Source organism: Amblyraja radiata, chromosome 14, assembly GCF_010909765.2.
Source record: "Amblyraja radiata isolate CabotCenter1 chromosome 14, sAmbRad1.1.pri, whole genome shotgun sequence".
In the NCBI taxonomy this organism is placed as follows: domain Eukaryota; kingdom Metazoa; phylum Chordata; class Chondrichthyes; order Rajiformes; family Rajidae; genus Amblyraja; species Amblyraja radiata.
Genome location: NC_045969.1, coordinates 51,400,480 through 51,427,195, shown reverse-complemented (window position 1 = coordinate 51,427,195; position 26,716 = coordinate 51,400,480). Strand labels below are relative to the sequence as shown.

Below are 26,716 nucleotides of genomic sequence, written 5' to 3'. Positions count from 1 at the left end.
GTACAAATTCTACAGAACTCACCCATGTATGCTCCCCGCACCTGGAATACCTCACTGTCAAATGCAGACCATCATTCCTCCCACGGGAGTTCGCATCAGTAATTATGATCTGTGTCTACATTCCACCTGAGGCTAACGCTAACACTACCATAGCCGAGTTAGCCAACTACGTCTCCTCAGTGGAAAATTCACACCCGGACACAGCAGTCATCGTCCTTGGGGACTTTAACCAGACCAATTTGTCATCTGAGCTCCCCGGCTACCATCAGCAGGTAACTTGCCCCTGCAGAGGGACCAACACGCTGGACCACTGCTACACTACCATCAAAGAGGCTTACCGTGCATTCCCGAGGGCTCCGCTGGGCAGGTCCGACCACGCAATGCTGCTCCTAATTCCACAATACAGGCAAAAAGTTAAATCCTCCAAGACACCAACAAAACTTGTCCGGTGCTGGTCCTCTGAAGCCATCGAAAAACTCCGGGGCTGTTTCGCGTGCACAGACTGGAATGTTTTCCATGCTGCAGGTGACCTCCACGACGTCACCGTTGCAGTGACGTCATACGTCAACTACTGCGTGGACCTGTGCATACCACTCAAAAAAGTCAAACACTACAATAATAATAAACCGTGGTTTAACAAGGACATTAAAAAATTAAGAAAGGAGAAAAATTCAGCTCATCTGGCAGGAAACAAAGAACAATATATGGCTGCCAAATACAAACTGAGATCTGCTATAAGAAGAGCCAAATCCAACTATGCCACTAAACTAGAAGAACAAATCACTACTAGTGACACACGTTTCATCTGGAAAAAACTCCAAAACATGACGAACTACAAAAAGAAACCCACCCCCACACCTGACAGCGACAATCAGCTTCCTGATACACTTAACTTTTTCTATGGGAGGTTTGAGCAGGCACCGGCTCCACCACCATCTCCCCCCGACCCCCTCCCTCCCCCCCCTTTCACCATCTACGAGGAGGAGGTGAGGAGCACCTTCAGGGGACTTAAGAGGAATAAAGCCCCCGGCCCAGATAACATCAGCCCCTCCGTTCTCCACCACTGCGCTGCGGAACAGGCTGGGGTTTTTACCAACATCTTCAACACCTCCCTCTGTCAAAGCTCAGTACCCAATTGCTTCAAATAATCCATTATCATCCCGGTTCCCAAGACCAAGACCATCTCCTGCCTCAATGACTACAGACCCATTGCCTTGACATCGGCAGTCATGAAATCATTTGAGCGCATCATGCTCAATCACCTGAAAACTGTCACCACCCCACTCATGGACCCATACCAATTTGCATACAGAGCCAACAGGTCAGTTGAGGACACCGTCAACTTAGCAACTCATCACATTCTGAACCACCTGGAGTCCGCAAACACATATGCCCGCATCCTGTTCATGGATTTCAGCTCTGCATTCAATACAATAAACCCGGCCAAACTGTTCAATAAATTACTGGACATGAACATTGACCCATGCATCTGTCACTGGATTCGCAGCTTTCTCTGGAACAGGCAACAGAGGGTGAGGATCAACAATAATACATCCTCCCCTCTGTTCCTCAGTACAGGCACACCCCAAGGCTGTGTTCTCTCACCCTGGCTATTCTCCCTTTACACAAACCAGCTCACATCCCACCACAGCTCCGTCAACCTGTACAAGTACGCGGACAACTCAACCATCATAGGATTCATCACCAACAACCAAGAAACTGAATACCGTGCACAGGTCAACCAAGCAGTGACCTGGTGCACAGACCATGATCTCTTACTCAACTCATCAAAAACAAAAGAACTCATCATCGACCCAAGACGCCAGCCATCCCCCAAAACTCCTGTGCTCATTAAAGGTGAATCCATCTTCATCACTGACACATTCAAACTCCTTGGAACCCACATCAGCAACAACCTCAAATGGTGGACAAACGCAGACCACATCTATGGAAAAGCCCAGCAAAGACTTTTCCATCTCCGACAGCTCAGGAAGTTCAGAGTAAGGTCTCATCTCATGCTCCGCTTCTATACAGCCATCATCAAAAGCATCCTCACTTCATCCATCACAGTCTGGTTCGGCAGTCTCGACTCACTCTCCCGGAAGAAATTACAGCGCATCATCAATAGAGCATCCAAAATTATTGGCTTACCCCTACCATCCCTTGAATCACTTTACCACAAACGGACACTACACAGAGCCCGCAAGATCATCTCTGACCCCACTCACCCTGCACACTATGCCTTTCAGCTACTGCCCTCTGGGAGGCGTTACAGGACAATTGCCTCCAAAACAAACCGCTTCAAAAACAGTTTCATTCCCACTGCAATTAACATTTTAAACTCTGTACGGTGAGGAATAAGAATAAGCATGGCCCTTATGTATTATGTAATGTGTCTGTCTGTATGTATATCTATGTTATATGTTTAATGTTTGATGAAATGTTGGAACCTGTACCGAGCTGTACTGATAACAAATTCCACCAGCCTGGCTGTGTGGTCATTAAAATACAATACAATACAATACAATACAATACAATACAATGACTTTATACACCTCAACAAGATCACCTCTCATCCTCCTACGCTCCAAGGAATACAATCCAAGCGTGTCTCAGGCCTCCAGTCCGAAAAACAACTATCACCCTCTCCTTCATCCATGAAGTCAGTTTTTTTATCCATTCAGCTAGGCCTTTGGATCCCATGCGATATAACCTTCCAGTGCACACAACCAGGTGGAACCTTGTCCATTGCCTTACTGAAATCCATATATACAACGTATACACCTCTGCCCTCATCCATCTTTTTGGTAACATCTTGAAAAAAACTCAGATTTGTGAGACACAATCTCCCACACACAAAACCATGCTGACAATCATTATTCAGCTCTAAATGCATGCATATCTTATCCCTCAGAATAATCTCCAGTAAATTTCCGACCACAAATATTAGATTCACTGGATTATTGTTTCCAGGCTTTACCTTGCACGCTAGTTATGTACCATGCATTACCAAGTGTAGAGGTCAATGTGCTTTAAAACCTCCCAAAGAACGGGCAACACTGCAATTCTCTGAGGCTTAAGCCCAAACTTTAAATGTCTACAACCTAGAAGCGACAAAGTTAGCAAACAACACATGCAAGTCACCTACAAGTCACATTAACTTTCTGACCTGAAAATATAAATCCTTACATGGTGTCTAAATACCCCTAAATACCCCAATTAATTGATATTACACCAGCAATCACACAATAAGTTAGATACAGATTAATAGACAATAGGTGCAGGAGTAGGCCATTCGGCCCTTTCGAGCCAGCACCGCCATTCAATCTGATCATGGCTGATCATCCACAATCGGTACCCCATTCATTCCTTCTCCCCATATCCCTTGATTCTGCTAGCCCTAAGAGCTTTATCTAACTCTCTTTTGAATGCATCCAGTGAATCGGCCTCCACTGCCTTCTGAGGAAGAGAATTCCACAAATTCACAACTCTCTGGGTGAAAAAGTTTTTCCTCATCTCAGTTCAAAATGGCCTATCCCTTATTCTTAAACAGTGCCCCCTGGTTCTGGACTCCCCCTACATCAGGAACATGTTTCCTGCATCTAGCCTGTCCTATCCCTTAATCATTTTATATGTTTCTATAAGATCCCCTATCATCCTTCTAAATTCCAGTGAATACAAGCTCAGTCACTGCATTCTTTCAACATATGATAGTCCTGCCATCCCGGGAATTAACCTCGCGAACCAATGCTGCACTCCCTCAATAGCAAGAATGTCCTTCCTCAAATTAGGAGACCAAAACTGCACAAAATACTCCAAGTGTGGTCTCACCATTGCCCTGTACAACTGTAGAAGGACCTCTTTGCTCCTATAATCAACTCCTCACGTTATGAAGGCCAACATGCCATGGGTTTTCTTCACTGCCTGCTGTACCTGCATGCTAGATTGTTACATTATTGTCACTTATACAAGTGCGTAAAACTGGTACGAAAACTGGAATGAAGACAGTTCAGTAAGGGTAATTGAGGATGGACATTAAATCCTCTCCTTACCAGGAAGCAACTTAAAACAAGAGTTAGGTGAATAGCTTGCGATGCCAAAGGAATGGGTGAAGTTCAGAATCATATCATTCAAGCTCATGGAACTGGGTCTCTGTGTATTCCTTTGCAATTGGATCCTCGACTTCCTGATCAACAGAACACAGTCAGTACAAATTGGCAACAAACATCCTCCTTGATTACCACCGGCTGTGTGCTCAGGCACCTGTTCCACTTACTCTATACCTATGACTGTGTCGCTGTACACAGTTCCAATTACATCATTAAATTCACTGATGACACCACTATGGTAGGACAAATTACTGATAGCCAGAACAACAACCTTGCTCTCAAAGTCATTTAAACCAAAGGAACTGATTGGTGACTTTGAAGAGGAAGGCTGAGGATCAACAAATCTGTCCTCATCGAGGAGTCGTTGGTGGAGAGAGTCAATAACTTCACATTCCTGAGCATGCATATATCCGAAGATCATTGATGCAATCATAAAGAAAGTCCCTCAATGTCGTACTTCCTTAGGAGATTGAGGAGATTAGGTAAAACCATGAATACTCTCTTGGATTTCTACAGATGTACGGGAGAGAGCATATTGACTGGTTGCATCATGACCTGCTTCAGCAACTCGAATGCCCAAAGACAAAGAAGATTTGCAACATTTTTTATTTTTTTTTAAGAAGGAACTGCAGATGCTGGAAAATCGAAGGTAGACAAAAGTGCTGGAGAAACTCAGCGGGTGCTGCAGCATCTATGGGAGCGAAGGAAATAGGCAAAGTTTCGGGCCGAAACCCTTCAAGATTTGCAAAAAGTAGTGAATACTGCCCAGTCCATCGTGACCTCCCCATTATCGAAGGGTTTTACAGGAATCGCTGCCTCAAGGCAGCAGCCAGCAACATCAAGACCCACATCACCCTGTCATCGCTCTCATTTCACTCCTGCCATCGGGAAGAAGAGTGAGAAAACTGTAATATCCAGGTTCAGAAACAGCCTCTTCCTAACGACAATATTATCTGTACCAAATTTGCTCCATTTCTTAATTAGACACTGTTAAAAAGTTGTGTCCATAATAAATCCCACTGGCATATCTTCTTCAGTTAAAATATTACATCTGGGCTTACAGGTATAACGATCTACAGGAAACCACAATTTATGGCTCAGATTTTGCTGTCACTTTTTAATTATTGTTCAAATTGAATAACTACTTCAGGTTTTTTTTTCCCTGCCTATTTATATAAATCATTGTTATAAACCAATACAAGATTAAATTGTCTTGCATGGTCTAAATACATTTCAAGTCACCACAGTCATTGTGCAGGACCCTTAAATCTGACTGTAAAAGTATGGATTGCTCTGAAGAATGTTACTCGAAAGGAACAAGGAATTGCAGATGCTGGCTCATACACAAAAGTTCATACACAAAGTGTTGGAGTAAATCAGTAGGTCGGGCAAGAAGTCAGTTCTTGACCTGAAACTTCACCTATCCATGTTCTCCAGAGATGCTGACTGACCTGCTGCATTACTCCAGCACTTTGTGTCCTTTTGAATGTTACTCTATAGGAAGGTGGAAAAAGCACCAGAGAAAGTTAATTTACAAAGAACAAACATAAAATGTAAGCTTCTGATGGAATGAGAAATATTTTAAACAATCTAGTATGCATGTAACCTGAAATACATATTAAAGCTATTCAAATTACAATCAGATTCCAAGATAGGGAACAGCATGATACAGGAATTAATTTTGAAACATGAATAAGTATTTTTCTTAAAATGTTATTTTCCTGTACATCTATATAACTAAAAGTCTCATCTTGACCACTTCCTGTCTGCGCTGTATATTGATTTTAGAAAGAACACTACCCCATATTGCTATGATTTTTGGCCATTTTACTCACAGTCCCCCTCCGCTAGGCAGCCCTGAGGATTTTTCCAATCGATGAAAAAAAAAAAGTTATGAATGTTCAAAAAATCTTGAGATCAGCTGATTGGTCCTCTCGCCATGATGAAGGTAAAGCCCCTTGCGGGGGGGTGGGGGGGGCAGGACTATAAAACCCCGGATGTCAGTCACTCTGGAAGATCGTGAGGGAGAGTCCATAACTGTGATTCTAAGCTATGAATCAACTGAACAGTGTCTGCAATGTACTTGCCATAAATGATTTGTTAGGCCTTAATGACAATGCAATGAGTTGTTTGGCCTGCCCTGTCTGTGCTTGAAACTGCAATGCAAAATTGGAAATGAAGTGCAATGCAATAAGTTGTTTGGCCTGCCCTGCTTGTGATTGAAACTGCAATGCAAAATTGGAAATGAAGTGACAATGCAATGAGTTGTTTGGCCTGCCCTGCCTGTGCTTGAAACTGCAATGCACAATTGGAAGTGAACTGACAATGCAATGGGTTGTTTGGCCTGCCCTTGAAATGGATTGACTTGACTTGACTTGAAATGGATTGACTTGACTAGAAGTGGATTGACTTGACTTGAAGTGGATTGACTTGACGTGACTTGAAGTGGATTGACTTGACTGGAATTGGTGGAGAGGTGGAATATTGCGTTGGGGGACCAGCCCTCCTGTGTGAACCTGGGACCCAGCGGGTCCCACTAAGTCTAGTCACTTCTTAAAAATTAGAAGAGCATTTTGAGAGATATACACAAAATACTGGAGTAACTCAGCAGGTCAAGTAGCATCTCTGGAGAAAAGGAATGGATGACGTTTTGGGTCGAGACCCTTCCTCAGACTGAGAGTCAGGGGAGAGGGAAACTAGAGGAATGAAAAGGTACAGAGAACAAAAGAATGAAAGGTATGAAAAACACAAAGCGTGAAGGATGATCAAGGAAAGGTAGAGCCCGCAATGGTCTATTGTTGGCTGTGGAAAAGGTGATGACAAGTGGGTACGATCAGTGAAACTAAGCAGGTTTACAGAAACTAAAGATCATGAAAGGGGAGGGTGGTGTTGGAGATGGTCCAAGTGAATCTGAGTGCAGGATGTTGGTGGTGAAGTTATTGAAGTCAGTGAGTTCTGCGTGGGTGCAGGAGGTAGCACCGATGCAGTCGGCAATGTAGTGGAGATAACAGTTCGGGGATAGGGCCAGTTTATGCCTGGAATAAGGATTGTTCGACATACCCCCCAAAGAGGCAGGCATAGCTGGGGCCCACGCGAGTGGCCATAACTACGCCTTTGATTTGGAGAATATGGGAGGAGTCGAAGAAGTTGTTGAGCGCGAGGACCAGCTTCGCTAGGCTGAGGAAAGTGTTCCTGGCAGGTAATTGGCTGGTTCTGCGGTCAAGGAAGAAACGGAGGACTTTAGGGCTTTCCTAGTGGAGAATGGAGGTGTAGAGTGATTGAATGTCCATAGTAAAGATGAGGGAACGGAGCCCTCTGAGGTGTCTTGGACATAGGTTGGGAAGGATTGGACCAGGGGGATAGGATGGAGTCGAGGTACATGGAAATAATTACAGTGGGGCAGGAACAGGCAGAAGCAATGGGTCTTCCAGGGCAGTTCTGTTTATGGATTTTGGGAGGAGGTAAAACCAAGCACTGGGGGGGCTGGGAAACGATAAGGCTGGAGCTGTGGAGGGCTCAGTTTTACTGTCCGGACCCCCTCGTTATCACCTCTTCCACAGCCAACTATGGACCATTATTGGCTCCACCTTCACTTGATCCTCCTTGCCGGCCTCAATTTGTTCTTTTCATACCTTTCATTATTTTGTTCTCTGTACCTTCTCATTCCTCTTGCTTCCCTCTCTCCTGACTCAGTCTGAAGAAGGGTCTCGATCCGAAACATCACCTATTCCTTTTATCAAGAGATGCTCCCTGGCCCACTGAGTCACTCTAGCATGTTGCGTCTATCTTTGGTGCAAACTAGCATCTGCAGTTCCTTCCTACACAGATCATTTCTGGATCTGGATTTTCTACATGGAGAAAAGACTGGATAGACTACTTAATATGGGTGAGTAGGTAGTTATTTCTCTTAGGCTATTACTAATAAAACAGTCTACTTTTTCCACATCTGCATAGATCTTCTCTTTCAGATTTATTTCCACCCCGCTACAATCAGTCTGGTGCCGATCGAATCATCACCTATCAATGTTCTCCAGATATGCTGCCTGACCCGCTGACTTAATGCATTTTTTTGTAAACTTGCATCATCTGTTCCTTGTTTCAGCATTGATAATTTATCAAGTAGGATGATTAGGTTAATTAGATTCTCAATATGATCTCTTTGCAGGATTTACAGTTGCATCCCGATACGTGAAGCTGCTGCTTAAAATGAACTGAAATTCTTGGGGGCACCAGGGCTGAGATCGGCGATGTCCTCATTCTTTAGGGAATGGGGGTTTCCCTCTTTGACTATAGATGAGGCTCTCACCAGGGTCTCTTCTAAACCCCGTAACTCTGCTCACACTCCCCATCCCCCCACTAGTAACAAGGGCAGAGTCCCCCTTATCCTCACCTTCCACCCTACCAGCCACCACATACAACAAATAATCCTCCGACATTTTCGGCACCTCCAACAGGATCCCACCACTGGCCACATCTTCCCATCTCCTCCCCTTTCGGCTTTCCGCAGAGACGGCTCCCTCCGTAACTCCCTGGTCAAAATTCGTCCCTTCCCACCCAAACCACTGATACTTTCCCTTGCAACCGCAGGAAATGCAACACTTGTCGCTTTACCTCCCCCCTTGACTCCATCCAAGGACCTAAGCAGTCTTTCCAGGTGCGGCAGAGGTTCACCTGCACCTCCTCCAACCTCATCTATTGCATCTGCTGCTCAAGATTTCAGCTGCTCTACATCAGTGAGACCAAGCGTAGCCTTAGCAATAGCATCGCCCAACACCTTTGCTCAGTTCACAATAACCGACCTGATCTCCCGGTGCCTCGGCACTTCAACTCCCCCTCCCATTCCGAATCCGACCTTTCCGTCCTGGGCCTCCTCCATGGCCAGAGTGAGTCCCACCGTAAATTGGAGGAGCAGCACCTCATATTTCGCTTGGGTAGCTTACACCCCAGCGGTATGAACATTGACTTCTCCAATTTCAGGTTGTCCTTGCTTTCTCCCTCCTTCCCCTCCCCTTCCCAGCTCTCCCTCAGCCCACTGTCTCCTCCTCTTCCTTTCTTCTTCCCGCCCCCACAACAGCCTGAAGAAGGGTCTCGACTTGAAGCGTCACCTATTCCTTCGCTCCATAGATGCTGCCTCACCCGCTGAGTTTCTCCGGCATTTTTATCTACCAAGGAACTACAAATGCTGGTTTACAAAAAAGTGCTGGATAACTGAGAAGGTCAGGCAGCATCTCTGGAGAATATGGAGAGGGACGTTTTGGGTCTTTCTTAACTGAAATTCCATTGTAAATAACATTAAAATTTCCTGGTATCATTGACTGCTATTATATGTCACTCAATAGAGATGAAATAATGTGTCTTACACTTCTGATGAATCGTACCTTCTGAGGTCTCCACGCGTGCTCTGTATTCAAGCTTCTGTTTGACTGGGGTTGAAGAGCTATATTTTGGGGATGTGAACAGACATACAGGGGGAGTCTGGTAATCTTCAAATTTATTTACTGGTCGATGACTTCCTTCAGATATTTGCTGCCTTGTTGAGAGCTCTAACTGATTGGAAGAAAGAAAAGAGTCTGCGAATGACACTCTATGCTGGTGTGTAGATGACATTTTACTGAGAATACTGTTAACTGGCAATTGAGAAAAATATTGACTCTCCGAACTCTTCTGAATAGCAGTTTGAATAACCCTATTTTGGTAGTTTCTATAGGCTTCCTCGAGATTCTCCGACTCCTTTTCCAGCTCTCTTATTCGAGCCTTGGCTCCGGCAACAAAATCTTGGTCTGAATCTGATGAAGAATTTGGCGTTCCAATGTATTTAGAGTAATTTGCACATGTGCCAGCACCTGGATAAAAGAGGCGTTCTTCAAACACTACCCTGCTCCTGGGTATACCAGTATCTATGTAAGTATCAGCAGGTACAAGGTCTGCAGAGAGGTCAATGGTAGACCGATCAAGCAGTGAGGGCTTGGGATTACGGAACACTTCATTCTCCAAAGCTGCACAAACAAAAACAAAATGCAAAATTAGAAGGGCAAAAGTACAACAATAGACAATAGGTGCAGGAGTAGGCCATTTGGCCCTTCCAGCCAGCACTGCCATTCAATGTGATCATGGCTGATCATCCCCAATCAGTACCCCGTTCCTGCCTTCTCCCCATATCCCCTGACTCCACTATTTTTAAGTCCTATCTAGCTCTCTCTTGAAAGCATCCAGATAACCTGCCTACACCACCCTCTGAGGCAGAGAATTCCACAGACTCTCCACTCTCTGTGAGAAAAAGTGTTTCCTCGTCTCCGTTCTAAATGGCTTACTCCTTATTCTTAAACTGTGGCCCCTGGTTCTGGACTCCCCCAACATCGGGAACATGTTTCCTGCCTCTAGCGTGTCCAAGCCCTTAACAATCTTATATGTTTCAATGAGATCTCCTCTCATCCTTCTAAACTCCAGAGTGTACAAGCCCAGCTGCTCCATTCTCTCAGCATATGACAGTCTCGCCATCCCGGGAATTAACCTTGTAAACCTACGCTGCACTCCCTCAATAGCAAGAATGTCCTTCATCAAATTAGGGGACCAAAACTGCACACAATAATCCAGGTGGGGTCTCACTAGGGCTCTGTACAACTGCAGAAGGACCTCTTTGCTCCTATATTCGATTCCTCTTGTTATAAAGGCCAACATGCCATTTGCTTTATTCACTGCCTGCTGTACCTGCATGCTTACTTTCATAGACTGATGTACAAGGACCCCCAGATCCCCAGATTACTATCTAAATGGCGTCAAGTTGGGAAAAGGGGAAGTACATTCCACTTTTCCCAAATTGACGCCATTTAGATAGTAATCTGCCTTCCTGTTTTTGCTACCAAGGTGGATAACCTCACATTTATCCGCATTAAACTTCATCTGCCATGCATCTGCCCACTCCCCCAACCTGTCCAAGTCAGCCTGCATTCTCATTTTTGACCACCCAGCTTTGTGTCATCTGCAAACTTGCCAATGTTACTTTGAATCCCTTCATCCAAATCATTGATGTATATTGTAAATAGCTGCGGTCCCAGCAACGAGCCTTGCGGTACCCCACTAGTCACAGCCTGCCATTCTGAAAGGGACCCGTTAATCCCTACTCTTTCGTTTCCTGTCTGCCAACTACTTCTCTATCCATGTCAGCACTCTACTCCCAATACCATGTGCCCTAATTTTGCCCACTAATCTCTTAGGTGGGACCTTATCAAATGCTTTCTGAAAGTCCAGGTACACTACATCCACTGGCTCTCTCTTGTCCATTTTCCTAGTTACATCTTCAAAAAATTCCAGAAGATTAGTCAAGCATGATTTCCCCTTCGTAAATCCATGCTGACTCAGACCGATCCTGTTACTGCTATCCAAATGTGCGGCTATCTCATCTTTTATAATTGATTCCAGCATCTTCTCCACCACTGATGTCAGGCTAACTGGTCTATAATTCCCTGTTTTCTCTCTCCCGCCTTTCTTAAAAAGTGGGATAACATTAGCTACCCTCCAATCCACAGGAACTGATCCTGAGACCTTGTAACTATTTAATTAAGTATCTTGTTCAAAAACATGTGGAAAAAAAAAGTAACATTCTAACATGCCTGTTAAAGCTAAAATTATTACATTAAATATTGCACCAGATTATACTTCACTGCGCTTTGCCAACACGCATATTCGCAATTCAACTACTAGGGTAGCTCAGAGGAGAACTTTGCAGGTGGATTGTTCTTGAGCACCTGCAGAAGGTTGTATTGAAGAACCTTTGGAAAGTTACTAACAGATACCTTGCAGGAACAGTGCACACCACGGTGGCTGACAGATTATTTGGCAAATTGGTTCCATGTCTTTAGCCTCAGGAAAAAGGCTCTCAGAATTTAATATGCTAAGCAGTCTTCACACTGTGTCACATTTTTGTGCCACACGTGAATGAATTTTGTCTCAAACCCCATCATTAAGCGTAATTGGCTGGATGGTGCCCATCAAAATGGTGACTGCACCAAATTTTTACCATTCACCTGGTGGATGGTGGAAATTCTTTGAAACAAATAGAGATGAGTCAGGTGGCTGGACTCTTTCTCATTGAAAACTATCATCATCTCACATTATTGTGGAATGAAAGCAACCCAAGTCCTAGCCAGAATATTGTCCATACCTTGCAGTATGTGGGCACAATTAAAACGTTGGAGTAACTCAGCGGGACAGGCAGCATCTCTGGAGAGAAGGAGTGGGTGACATTTCGGGTCGAGACCCTTCTCTTTGGTCATCCAAAGTTCTCTTATATAGAACATGAAACAGTGCAGCACAGTAAACGGGCCTTTCCGCCCAATGTCTGTGCCGAACATGATGCCTAGCTGAACTGATCTCATCTGCCTGCAAATGATCCATATCTCACTCTCCCCTGCACATCCATGTGCTTATCTGAAAGTTTCCTAAACGCCACTTTCGCATCGGCTTCCACCACCACCTCTGGCAATGCGTTCCAGGCCCTCATCCCCACTGTGTAAAAATGTTTGCCCCGTACATCTCCATTATACTTTCCCCTCTCACCTTATAGCTGTGCCCTCTAGTGTTGGACCTGCCACCATGAAAAAACTGTCTATTTTATCTATGCTTCTCATAATTTTATATACTTGAGTCTCACCTCAACGTCTGACATTCCAGAGAAAACAATCCAAATCTATCCCACTTCTCCCTGTAGCCAAAACCCTCTAATCCAAGCAGCATTCTGATAATCCTCCTCTGCAAAGTCTCCATATCTTTCCTGTATTGGGGCGACCAGACTGCATAGAATACATGAAATGTGACCAAAGTCCTTTACAGCTGCATCTGCAAACTTGCTAATCATGCCTTGTACAGCCTCATCCAAGTCATTGATATAGATGGCAAACAGTAATGGCCCGGCACCAAACCCTGAGGCACATAACAAGTCAGAAAAACAGCCTTCCACCATCAACATCTATTTCCTTCCATGAAGCCAATTTTCTATTCATTCAGCTTTAAGGTTAAAGATCCCATGGTTAAGGTTAGATCCCAGTTTAAGATCCACGCTTAAGGTTAGATCACGATCCCCAAATACTCTTCCACTGAAACACCAGTCACCGCGCTGGCCAGGCTCATTTGCCAAGGTCCAGTATGTTCCCTTGGATTATCCACATATTGTTTCAAGAAAGGCTCCAGGATACGCCAAACAAATTCAGCCCCGTCTCAGTCTTTGGCACTGAGTAATACCCAGCCAGTATTGGGGAAGTTAAAGCCACCCACTATGACAACTCTGTTGCTTTGGCGCCTTTGGAAATCTGTCTGCATATCTGTTCCACTATCTCCCACTTGCTATGAGGAGGCCTATTATACAATCCCATCAGAGTGCTTGCACCTTTCTTATTTCTAAGCTCCACCCATATCACCTCAGTGAACAAACTCTACAGCGTGTCCTCTCCGAGTGCCACATTGAGTTGCCAGAAATGTCCCTCTCACAACCACATTTCCTCAAAGAGCATGACATTAAAGTCCCAAGCACTGATCCAGGCTCTAAGTGCATCTACTTTATCCACAATACTTGAAGTAAATACACTTCAGCCCATCATTTTTTATTTTTGTCTTGTCTTGTCTTGTATGTCTTGAGTTAGTTTTTATTATTTTTTTTAGCTGTGTATATGTGGGGGGTGCTGCGGGGGAAACCGTTTCAAATCTCTTCCCTGTGCGGGGACCCGACTATTCCCTGTCGGGTCTCGGATGTCGTTGGGCCTAACATCGTGGAGCCGGCGGCGACCTCCAGCCGGGACTAACCTGAGGGCTCCAGTTGCAGAGCCTGCGGAGCTGAGATCGCGGAGCTGGCCAACTTTGGAGCGGGATGAGCTGTGGTGGCGCGCGGCTGCGACCCGACTTTTGGAGTTCGGAGGCACTGGCCGCAGACCCGGTGAACAGGAACATCGGGAGCTCGCAGGTCCCTGGTGGGAGACCGCTTTTCCGAGCTCCGCAACGGCGACTTCTCCCGCTGGAACCGCGGGTTTAAAGGACATGGAGCCGGGGCCTAACATCGCCCGGCGTGGCTTAAACGGCCTCAGGACTTACCATCGCCCGCCGGGGGCTTTAACATCGGAGCCCCAGTTCGCCTCGACATTGCAGTTGGACTGCTGAACCGCGGGAGAAGGAACAAAGGGAAGAGATAAAGACTTTACCTTCCATCACAGTGAGGAGATGTTGGAGACTCACTGTGATGGATGTTTATGTAAACTGTGTTAAGTGTGGGTCTTGGATTGTTTTGTAATGTAAAAAAACTGTAGAAATTATATTTCGTTCAAACCTAGGTTTGAATGACAATAAATAGCATTCTATTCTATCAGCATCAGCATATTCCTCCACCTCTCCCTGCCTGTCCTTCCTTTGAGTCTTCCTGAACATAACCTTCATCGTGCCGTCATTCCTTCCAACTAATGACATTCTACTCTGGTTCCCACCCCTCTCTAGTTTAAAGCCTCCACAGAAGCACTAGCAAACCTCCATGCAAAGGCAGCTCTATTACCTAGATATGGCACATGAAGAACTCTTAAAGCGATCTCTTAGAGCTGATTGGCAATATTTTCTATGTGCTAGACATGACACCAGCTTGTGCTCACAAATGCACACTCCCTCGTCCTGTGCAGTATATTACCATTTTTTAAATCTGAAAACCCTCGATTATCGCACAAAAAATATTCTATTATTCAATGATATCGTCTCATCAGCGATCACTCGAAGTCCATTATGATTATTCTCCTGGAGGGAACCTTTCTGTGGTGCTTGAAATGGCTGATCCTGGAACTACAAACTTTTAAAGGATGTGCAGGTGATATGTCCTTACGGGGGAATGTCTGTGTGTGTCTTTTCCAAATGCCACAAGGTAATAAGTGATAGGAGCAGAATTAGGCCATCAAATCTACTCCGTCATTCATTCATGGCTGATCGGTCTCTCCCTCCTAACCCCATTCATCTGCCTTCTCCCCCTAACCCCAAAATCTGTACTAAATAAGAATCCACCTATCTCTGCCATAAAAATATCCATTGACTTGGCCGCCTCAGCCATCTGTGGCAATGAAATCAGCCAGTAACTCAGTGCCCATCAAAATGGTGACTGCACCAAATTTCTACCATTCACCTGGTGGATGGTGGAAATTCTTTGAAACAAATAGAGATGAGTCAGGTGGCTGGACTCTTTCTCATTGAAAACTATCATCATCTCACATTATTGTGGAATGAAAGCAACCCAAGTCCTAGCCAGAATATTGTCCATACCTTGCAGTATGTGGGCACAATTAAAACGTTGGAGTAACTCAGCGGGACAGGCAGCATCTCTGGAGAGAAGGAGTGGGTGACATTTCGGGTCGAGACCCTTCTCTTTGGTCATCCAAAGTTCTCTTATATAGAACATGAAACAGTGCAGCACAGTAAACGGGCCTCTCCGCCCAATGTCTGTGCCGAACATGATGCCTAGCTGAACTGATCTCATCTGCCTGCAAATGATCCATATCTCACTCTCCCCTGCACATCCATGTGCTTATCTGAAAGCTTCCTAAACGCCACTTTCGCATCGGCTTCCACCACCACCTCTGGCAATGCGTTCCAGGCCCTCATCCCCACTGTGTAAAAATGTTTGCCCCGTACATCTCCATTATACTTTCCCCTCTCACCTTATAGCTGTGCCCTCTAGTGTTGGACCTGCCACCATGAAAAAACTGTCTATTTTATCTATGCTTCTCATAATTTTATATACTTGAGTCTCACCTCAACGTCTGACATTCCAGAGAAAACAATCCAAATCTATCCCACTTCTCCCTGTAGCCAAAACCCTCTAATCCAAGCAGCATTCTGATAATCCTCCTCTGCAAAGTCTCCATATCTTTCCTGTATTGGGGCGACCAGACTGCATAGAATACATGAAATGTGACCAAAGTCCTTTACAGCTGCATCTGCAAACTTGCTAATCATGCCTTGTACAGCCTCATCCAAGTCATTGATATAGATGGCAAACAGTAATGGCCCGGCACCAAACCCTGAGGCACATAACAAGTCAGAAAAACAGCCTTCCACCATCAACATCTATTTCCTTCCATGAAGCCAATTTTCTATTCATTCAGCTTTAAGGTTAAAGATCCCATGGTTAAGGTTAGATCCCAGTTTAAGATCCACGCTTAAGGTTAGATCACGATCCCCAAATAATCTTCCACTGAAACACCAGTCACCGCGCTGGCCAGGCTCATTTGCCAAGGTCCAGTATGTTCCCTTGGATTATCCACATATTGTTTCAAGAAAGGCTCCAGGATACGCCAAACAAATTCAGCCCCGTCTCAGTCTTTGGCACTAAGTAATTCCCAGCCAGTATTGGGGAAGTTAAAGCCACCCACTATGACAACTCTATTGTTGCTTTGGCGCCTTTGGAAATCTGTCTACATATCTGTTCCACTATCTCCCACTTGCTATGAGGAGGCCTATTATACAATCCCATCAGAGTGCTTGCACCTTTCTTATTTCTAAGCTCCACCCATATCACCTCAGTGAACAAACTCTACAGCGTGTCCTCTCCGAGTGCCACATTGAGTTGCCAGAAATGTCCCTCTCACAACCACATTTCCTCAAAGAGCATGACATTAAAGTCCCAAGCACTGATCCAGGCTCTAAGTGCATCTACTTTATCCACAATACTTGAAGTAAATACACTTCAGCCCATCATTTTTTATTTTTGTCTTGTCTTGTCTTGTATGTCTTGAGTTAGTTTTTATTATTTTTTTTAGCTGTGTATATGTGGGGGGTGCTGTGGGGGAAACCGTTTTAAATCTCTTCCCTGTGCGGGGACCCGACTATTCCCTGTCGGGTCTTGGATGTCGTTGGGCCTAACATCGTGGAGCCGGCGGCGACCTCCAGCCGGGACTAACCTGAGGGCTCCAGTTGCAGAGCCTGCGGAACTGAGATCGCGGAGCTGGCCAACTTCGGAGCGGGAAGAGCTGTGGTGGCGCGCAGCTGCGACCCGACTTTTGGAGTTCGGAGGCACCGGCCGCAGACCCGGTGAACAGGAACATCGGGAGCTCGCAGGTCCCTGGTGGGAGACCGCTTTTCCGAGCTCCGCAACGGCGACTTCTCCCGCTGGAACCGCGGGTTTAAAGGACATGGAGCCGGGGCCTAACATCGCCCGGCGTGGCTTAAACGGCCTCAGGACTTACCATCGCCCGCCGGGGGCTTTAACATCGGAGCCCCAGTTCGCCTCGACATTGCAGTTGGACTGCTGAACCGCGGGAGAAGGAACAACGGGAAGAGATAAAGACTTTACCTTCCATCACAGTGAGGAGATGTTGGAGACTCACTGTGATGGATGTTTATGTAAACTTTGTTAAGTGTGGGTCTTGGATTGTTTTGTAATGTAAAAAAACTGTAGAAATTATATTTCGTTCAAACCTAGGTTTGAATGACAATAAATAGCATTCTATTCTATCAGCATCACCATATTCCTCCACCTCTCCCTGCCTGTCCTTCCTTTGAGTCTTCCTGAACATAACCTTCATCGTGCCGTCATTCCTTCCAACTAATGACCTTCTACTCTGGTTCCCACCCCTCTCTAGTTTAAAGCCTCCACAGAAGCACTAGCAAACCTCCATGCAAAGGCAGCTCTATTACCTAGATATGGCACATGAAGAACTCTTAAAGCGATCTCTTAGAGCTGATTGGCAACCAACAACTGCAACCATATTTTCTATGTGCTAGACATGACACCAGCTTGTGCTCACAAATGCACACTCCCTCGTCCTGTGCAGTATATTGCCATTATTTTAATCTGAAAACCCTCGATTATCGCACAAAAAATATTCTATTATTCAATGATATCGTCTCATCAGCGATCACTCGAAGTCCATTATGATTATTCTCCTGGAGGGACCTTTCTGTGGAGCTTGAAATGGCTGATCCTGGAACTACAAACTTTTAAAGGATGTGCAGGTGATATGTCCTTACAGGGGAATGTCTGTGTGTGTCTTTTCTAAATGCCACAAGGTAATAAGTGATAGAAGCAGAATTAGGCCATCAAATCTACTCCGTCATTCATTCATGGCTGATCGGTCTCTCCCTCCTAACCCCATTCATCTGCCTTCTCCCTCTAACCCCAAAATCTGTACTAAATAAGAATCCACCTATCTCTGCCATAAAAATATCCATTGACTTGGCCGCCTCAGCCTTCTGTGGCAATGAAATCCACAGATTCACCACCCTCCAACTAAAGAAATTCCTCATCTCCATCCTATAGGAACGTCCTTTAATTCTGAGGCTATGACCTCTGGTCCTAGACTCTCCCAATAGTGGAAACATCCTCTCCACATCCACTCTATAAGCCTTTCATCATGTGGGAAGATCGGTGCACCGACAGCCATCATTCTGTCAATGACAGACACAGAGCTGGATCTAATGGTATGGGCTCCACAATGGTTGGGAGTTTTCACCCTGCTGCAGCTAGATGGCAAACAGTAATGGCGCTGGTGTACTGCTCCACCTACTGGCCAGCCATCATAGGACAGTACAGCACAGGAACAAGCCCTTCAGCTTCCAAAATCCATGCCCAACACGATGCCAAGTTAAATTAATTTCCTCTGCTTGCACTTGATCTCGGTACGACTGTCGAGCTCTGGTATATTTCCTCCCCCAGCAATAGCAACGTTAGTCGGAGGTCTAAATTCATTTATTTGACATATTATCATAGTTCTACTGCACAGAAACGGGCCCTTAGGCCCACAATGTCAAACCTTTTTTGCCCACCTGCATAAATCCCTGTTCATATTAGGTCTGTGTCCTTCTACATCTTGCTTATTTAAGTGCCTGTTTAAATATCTCTTAAGCATAATATTTGCACCTGCCTCACCATATCCTCTAGCAGCGAGTTTCTGATTTCAATTTGTCTGTTCAAATCCCCTTTAAAATTCCTTCCTCTCATCTTAAGCGTAAGCAGTTTTGTTTTTGATTCTCCTTCTATGTAACTATCTACCCTAAGTATGCCTCTTATAATTTTATATCCTTCTATCAGGTTTCCTTTCACTCCTTCACTCCGTGGAAGACAAATCCAGCCTCTCTTCCAAACTGAACTGCTCCAATCCAGGCAACACCCTGGCAAATCTCTACTTCACTTTCTCTCCGGGGGCTGGGACGGCAGTTCTGGTGGCGGTGGCCTGAGACCGGGGTTCGGCCGCGGGCCAGCGGCTGCGTCAGCAGGTCTGGTGAGCGGCAGCTTCGACCACCCCGGGCCGCGGTGTTTGAGCCGCGGGACAGGTTTTAACATCGCCCGGGGGGTATCGCCTCAGCGCAGAAGGAGAAGAGGAGGGAAGAGACTGCAGCCCTAAGACTTTTGCCTCCATCACAGTGAGGAGATGTTGGGTGGACTCACTGTGGTGGATGTTAATATGTGTTTATTGTTGTTTTTTATTGTATTGTATTGTATGTATGACTGCTTCAATTTCGTTCAGACTTCGGTCTGGATGACAATAAAAGGCTATCTATCTATCTATCTATCTATCTATCTATCTATCTATCTATCCAGAACAACCACATAATTCCCTGAGGTGATCGGAAAGGCACACTATGCATTGTAACTAATGTTTTGTAAAAGTTCAAATATAACTTTTATATTCTATGTCTTGACCTAACTAGTTAAACACTATATTGGTAGAGTACTACCTGATCTGATCGGATAGCGCGCTAAACTTTTTCACTGCACCTCGTAACATCATCATCATCATTGTTGAAAACATCAACGGGCGTGGTGCCTTACAGTGCCATGTACGACAGTGATCACAACTTCTACTGAACACTTGGATCCAAAGTTGTCTTGATGATTGGAGACAGGATAGTTGTGGAAGGATACTGTATCAATTGGGAACAACTCTATTGGCCTGTATTCCCACTTTCAGGGAACTATGGACATGAATCCCCTTATCTATCAACATTCCCTAGCACCCTGCTCTCTACTGGATATGCCCTATCTCTATCTGATTTCACAAAATGCAATATCCATACTTGTTGAGATTAAATTCCATCTGCTAATGCTCTGTCCAACTTTCCAGCTGATCTATATCGTGTGGTGTCCTTGCATAGATACATAGAAAATAGGTGCAGGAGTAGGCCATTCGGCCCTTCGAGCCTGCACCGCCATTCAATATGATCATGGCTGATCATCCAACTCAGTATCCCGTACCTGCCTTCTCTCCATACCCCCTGGTCCCTTTAGCCACAAGGGCCACATCTAACTCCCTCTTGAATATAGCCAATGAACTGGCCTCAACTACCCTCTGTGGCAGAGAGTTCCAGAGATTCACCACTCTCTGTGTGAAAAATGTTTTTCTCATCTCGGTCTTAAAGGATTTCCCCCTTATCCTTAAGATGTGACCCCTTGTCCTGGACTTCCCCAACATCGGGAACAATCTTCCTGCATCTAGCCTGTCCAACCCCATAAGAATTTTGTAAGTTTCTATAAGACAAGTTTCTATAAGTCCTTAGACAACCTTTACACCTAAGCACCTCACTCACCTTTGTGCCATCCACAAACTTACCTTCTATATTCACATCTAAATCGTTGATATACATTTTAAAAAAAACAAGGGTCCCAGCACCGATCCCTGCATTGCACCACTGGAAACATGTTTCCAACTGATACAGTGTCCTTCCACCACTACCTCCTGTCTCCCATCAGCAAGCCAATTTTGGTTCCAAATAGTTACTTGAGGTTTAGATTTAATATTGTCATGTGTTACGAGGTAGTGAAAAGATTCTGCGTGCAATCCAGTCAGATCAGATACGATCGTACATAATACAATTAAGTCAAACTCAAGTACAATTGGTAGAGCAAAGGAGAAGATACAGAGTTCGGAATATAGTTCTCAGCATTGTAGCGCATCAGTTCCAGACACAGTCCAACGTCTGCAATGGATGTCGAGGTGAATCGGACATTACCCGTGCTTATGGAAGAAGCCTTTTAACAGAAGGAAAGAAGCTATCCCTGGCAGCGAGTGCTTTCAAGTTTCTGTATCGTCTGCTTGATGGGTGATGAGAGAAGAAGGAATGACTGGGGTCGGACAAAATCTTTGATTATGTTGGCTGCTTTCTTCCATGGCAATATGGTGCAGATGGAGTCAGTGGTGAGGAGTCTGGTTTGTATGATGGACTGGGCCACCTTTACAACCCTCTGCAATTTCTCGCTGCTTTAGGCAGAGCTAAGCCAAGCCATAATGTGATGTAACCCGACAGTGCGCTTTCAATGGTACATCTGCAGAATCATGAGAAACATCACAAATTTACTGTCTCCGCAAGAAATAGATGCATTGGTGTGCCGTCTTGGTTGTCGCATCAAGGTAGTTGGTCCATGACATTTTGTTGGTAATATTAACGCCACAGAACTTGAAGCTCTCAACCATTTTCACTTCGGCACCATTGATGCCGATTGTCCGACCCCAGTCATTCTTTCTTCTCTCTGCACCCATGCTGATTGGGGCATGAACTCACCACTCTACCTGAAGTCAACAACTAACTAATTTGCCTTGCTGACAATGAGTGATAGCTGATTGGCCTGAAACCATGTTACTAAGTTTCTATCACCTTCTTGTACTCCGTCTCGTGATGGTTTGTGATCCGGTCCACCACAGTGGTGTGACCACACCTTTAATCCATGTGTCTTAACCTTCTTTACCAGCCTACAACGTGGGACCATGTCAAAGTCCATATAGCCAAAGTCTACCACTCTGCCGTCATCTAACTTCTTAGTTATCTTCCCAAAAATGCAAATCAAATTAGTGATGCAGAATTTCCCATGCACAAAGCTATGCTGATTATTCCTGAACATCTGTTTAGGAAGGAACTGCAGATGCTGGAAACATCGAAGGTAGATAAAAATGCTGGAGAACTTCCTGATCATCTCCTGCCTTTCCAAATGTAGATAAATCCTGTTGTTTAGAACATTTTTTCCACCACTGACATAAGTGTCACCAGCCTTAGTTACCTAGCTTATCCCCGCTGCCCATCTTAAATAAAGGAACAACATTAGCTATCCCAAACTCAACTAGCACCTCATCTGCAATGATCTCCATCAGGGGGCCTAGCCATCTCCTACCTTGCTTCTTTCCATATTAACTTGTGATGGATCTCATACAGTGCTGTGGATTTATGCATCCCATTGCATCAAACACCTCTTGCTTCTTAATTCAGTAATGACCAAGGGAACTGCTTGCTGGCTGGTTAGCCTTGCATGGGTGTGTGAGGGCTCCACTTCATTAACCTGATCTTTTCTCCGACCGCTGGAATTTTCATTCCCTGTTGAGGATCACTAGAAGCTCTTGCCCCTGCAGATTTATTGATAGCACCATGACCTGCAGCTATCACTATTCAGGTAAACCACTAACAATATTCCAATACCAATAAGAAAAGGCCTATTTGTTAAGTAGATGATTGAATTAAAAGTGGTGTTCTACAATAACATACCCAACTGTGTCTGCCGCAGTTGAAGTTTCAAATCATCAACCTGCCCGTTCAGCCTTCTGGTTTGATCGTCAAATTCCAAAAGTTGGCTTCTCACCTGTGCACAGCGCTCCACCTGCAAGAGAAATCATTAAAAAACAAATTATTTCCCCAAAATACTTTGCATCAGCTTAATGCTTAATATAAGATACAGATCACACAGACTAGATTTCCCACCATTCGGCCCTTCGAGCCTGCACCGCCATTCAATATGATCATGGCTGATCATCCAACTCAGTATCCCGTACCTGCCTTCTCTCCATACCCCCTGGTCCCTTTAGGCACAAGGGCCACATCTAACTCCCTCTTGAATATAGCCAATGAACTGGCCTCAACTACCCTCTGTGGCAGAGAGTTCCAGAGATTCACCACTCTCTGTGTGAAAAATGTTTTTCTCATCTCGGTCTTAAAGGATTTCCCCCTTATCCTTAAGATGTGACCCCTTGTCCTGGACTTCCCCAACATCGGGAACAATCTTCCTGCATCTAGCCTGTCCAACCCCTTAAGAATTTTGTAAGTTTCTATAAGACAAGTTTCTATAAGTCCTTAGACAAACTTTACACCTATGCACCTCACTCACCTTTGTGCCATCCACAAACTTACCTTCTATATTCACATCTAAATCGTTGATATACATTAAAAAAAAACAAGGGTCCCAGCACCGATCCCTGCATTGCACCACTGGAAACATGTTTCCAATTGATACAGTGTCCTTCCACCACTACCTCCTGTCTCCCATCAGCAAGCCAATTTTGGTTCCAAATAGTTACTTGAGGTTTAGATTTAATATTGTCATGTGTTACGAGGTACAGTGAAAAGATTCTGCGTGCAATCCAGTCAGATCAGATACGATCGTACAAAATACAATTAAGTCAAACTCAAGTACAATCGGTAGAGCAAAGGAGAAGATACAGAGTTCAGACACACTGCTGGCAGGGCTGCTGGCTCTCAGCGCCCTCACTGACCGATCCATCACGGTGGATTCCACATTCCTCACTGTGATGGAAGGTAATAAAATTCAATCCTGTCCCTAATTTTGGACATTGGACTTTGTCTCTGGACTGTTGTGTTATAATGCTGAGAACTATATTCTGCACAGGGCAGCACAATAGCGCAGCGGTAGAGTTGCTGCCTTACAGAGTTCGATCCTGAACACGGGTGCAGCTTGTACGTTCTGTGACCGCGCGTTTTTTTTCGGCTGTCCTCCACATTACAAAGTCATGCAGGTTTGCACGTTAATTAGATTCTGTAAATTGTCCATAATGTGCAGGATAGAACTAGTATATGGGTGATCGCTGGTCGGCACGGATTCGGTGGCCGAAGGGCCTGTTTCCACGTTGTATCTCTAAACTCAACTAAACATTTCTCACCTTCCACCTATATTTCTTCCTTTAGTTTCACAATTCGTACTACTTCTATCCTTATCTCCCACCTTTTGTCTTTCAATCTCTGGCCTTTGTCTAACCATCTAACTATCAACCCCCCCCCCCATTCCCACCTCAACCGAAATCCACCTATCACTTGCGAGGCTATGTCCAGCTCCTCCTCTTTTCCAGCTTTCTTTCCCCTCTGCAATCAGCCCGAAGAAGAGACCTGACACCTCACCTATCCATGTTCACCAGAGATGTTGCCTGGCCACTGAGTTACTCCCGTACTTTGTGTCATTTGTTTTGTAAACCAGCATCTGCAGTTCGTTTTTCCTCCAGGAAAATTAAATCCAGTTATTCTGAAAAATTATAATTGTTATGACTCTTGGCTTTACTAATGCTTAGATTCCACTAAGTCCCATGACTTACCTGCTATTCTTTGGTCTTGTGCCATCACCCAACCCCTACTAACCTCACCATTCAAACCACTAACTGATCCAAGGCACCAAAACAGGAACCTGCTTCAGTAAAGGAGCTATCCCACTGCGGCAACCTAATCCACAAATTCAGAAGAGTTTGCCCTCGACTCACACTCACAGCATGGTCGACACGAGGTCCTAGGAGGTCTTTGTAACTCTCCTTCATGCTCGAGAGTAGTCCCCGTGTACTCGAGGCCTCAGCTAGGTCGCGCCGTATTTTCAACATGCTGAAAAATGCCCGAGAGTAATTAAAAGTCGCCATGGAAAAAGTCAATATTTTTTTTACTCGTGGGTTTAGTCGAGGTTGGTCGTAGTCGGTTGTAGTAGATCGGCATGTTATTTGTAGGTAATCGAGGGTAGTCGAAGGTAATCGAAGGTAGTCATAGATAGTCTTCAACATAGTCGAAGGGAGGTCGAATGAGATCGAAGGAGGTCGTCTTCACTCTCCACTATTCGGTGTCCAATTTTCCCCGAAGCTAGTCGAAGCTAGTCTTCAACATAGTTGAAGGAGGTCATAGAATCATAGAATCATAGAAAGTAGGTGCGAGAGTAGACCATCAGGTCCGTCGAGCCCGCACCGCCATTCACTCATGGCTGAACACTAAACAGACACACTTACCCACAAACAGTACACACAAGACACAGAACACAAGACACTACCCTCCCCTCTATACCGCTATCACCCCTCTCCACCCCAAGAACCGCGTGATCTCCTGGGGGAGGCAAAAAACCGGATAAAAACCCAGGTCCAATTCGGGAAAAAAATCCGGGAAATTCCTCTCCGACCCCAATCCAGGCGATCGACACTTGTCCAGGAGATCACTCAGGTCTACTATACTAACCATACCTAGGTCCATATCCCTGCCCTCTCCCCGTAGCCCCTTATCCCCTTGGCAGCTAAAAAACCATCTATTTTTGACTTAAATAAATTTAACGTTTCTGCTTCCACTGCTCCCTGGGGCAGTGAATTCCACAAACTAACCACCCTCTGGGTGAAGAAGTTCTTCCTCATCTCAGTTTTAAAAGAGCCCCCCCTCACTCTGTAACTATGTCCCCTAGTTCTAGCCTCCCCGATCATTGGGAACATCCTCGGTGCATCCACCCGATCAAGGCCCCCACGATCTTATACGTTTCAATGAGATCGCCTCTCATTCTTCTAAACTCCAAAGAGTAGAGTCCCAGCTTACCTAACCTTTCCTCATATGTCAATCCCCTCATTGCAGGAATTAATCTTGTAAACCTTCGCTGCACTGCCTCCAGGGCTAGTACATCCTTTCTTAAGTATGGACCCCCAGAACTGTACACAGTATTCCAAATGTGGTCTCACTAATACCGTGTACAGCGCATTTAGATAAAGCACTTTCAGATGATTTTTACTACCCTTCCTTTCCGTTTTTGCCCCTTTTACATCTAGAGCTTTATCTTCACACATTCTGGATCCTCCTGTCACATTTTGATTTTCCGCTTCCCTTAGCTCACTGTACCCTTACTAAATCACTGTACCTTTAACCAAAAAGCAGAAATGCTAACCTGAGGCTGCACCCAATCAGCTGCTTCCTCTAGTCTGCTCCCACCAATCAGCGGCTTCCCCAGAAACCCTCCCTATGGAGTGTGGAACGTTACGGGATTTGGTAAGCTCTGACCCTCCACCGCTGTCTCCAACGGTCCTGGGTCTCCGCTAGAACAAGCCCCGTGCCCGATTCAAGCCCTCACCGCTCTGACCCTCCACCGCTGTCTCCAACGGTCCTGGGTCTCCGCTAGAACAAGCCCCGTGCCCGATTCAAGCCCTCACCGCTCCGACCCTCCACCGCTGTCTCCAACGGTCCTGGGTCTCCGCTAGAACAAGCCCCGTGCCCGATTCAAGCCCTCACCGCTCCGACCCTCCACCGCTGTCTCCAACGGTCCTGGGTCTCCGCTAGAACAAGCCCCGTGCCCGATTCAAGCCCTCACCGCTCTGACCCTCCACCGCTGTCTCCAACGGTCCTGGGTCTCCGCTAGAACAAGCCCCGTGCCCGATTCAAGCCCTCACCGCTCCGACCCTCCACCGCTGTCTCCAACGGTCCTGGGTCTCCGCTAGAACAAGCCCCGTGCCCGATTCAAGCCCTCACCGCTCCGACCCTCCACCGCTGTCTCCAACGGTCCTGGGTCTCCGCTAGAACAAGCCCCGTGCCCGATTCAAGCCCTCACCGCTCTGACCCTCCACCGCTGTCTCCAACGGTCCTGGGTCTCCGCTAGAACA

At 45.5% G+C, this 26,716-nt stretch overlaps 1 protein-coding gene across 3 annotated transcripts in view; it reads right to left on the bottom strand.

Annotated features, from left to right (window-relative positions):
• The window catches only part of ofd1 (OFD1 centriole and centriolar satellite protein), a 92,023-nt gene that overhangs the window by 21,313 nt on the left and 43,994 nt on the right, over window positions 1–26,716 (bottom strand). For 2 of the 3 annotated variants that reach the window (XM_033033345.1, XM_033033346.1), the window contains exons 15-16: window positions 22,596–22,707; window positions 9,488–10,105 (exon numbers count right to left, since the gene is read on the bottom strand). In XM_033033345.1, coding sequence (XP_032889236.1) covers window positions 9,488–10,105; window positions 22,596–22,707 — 730 coding nt within the window. The remainder of the gene's footprint in view (window positions 1–9,487; window positions 10,106–22,595; window positions 22,708–26,716) is intronic. The other variant, XM_033033347.1, reaches the window with a different exon arrangement.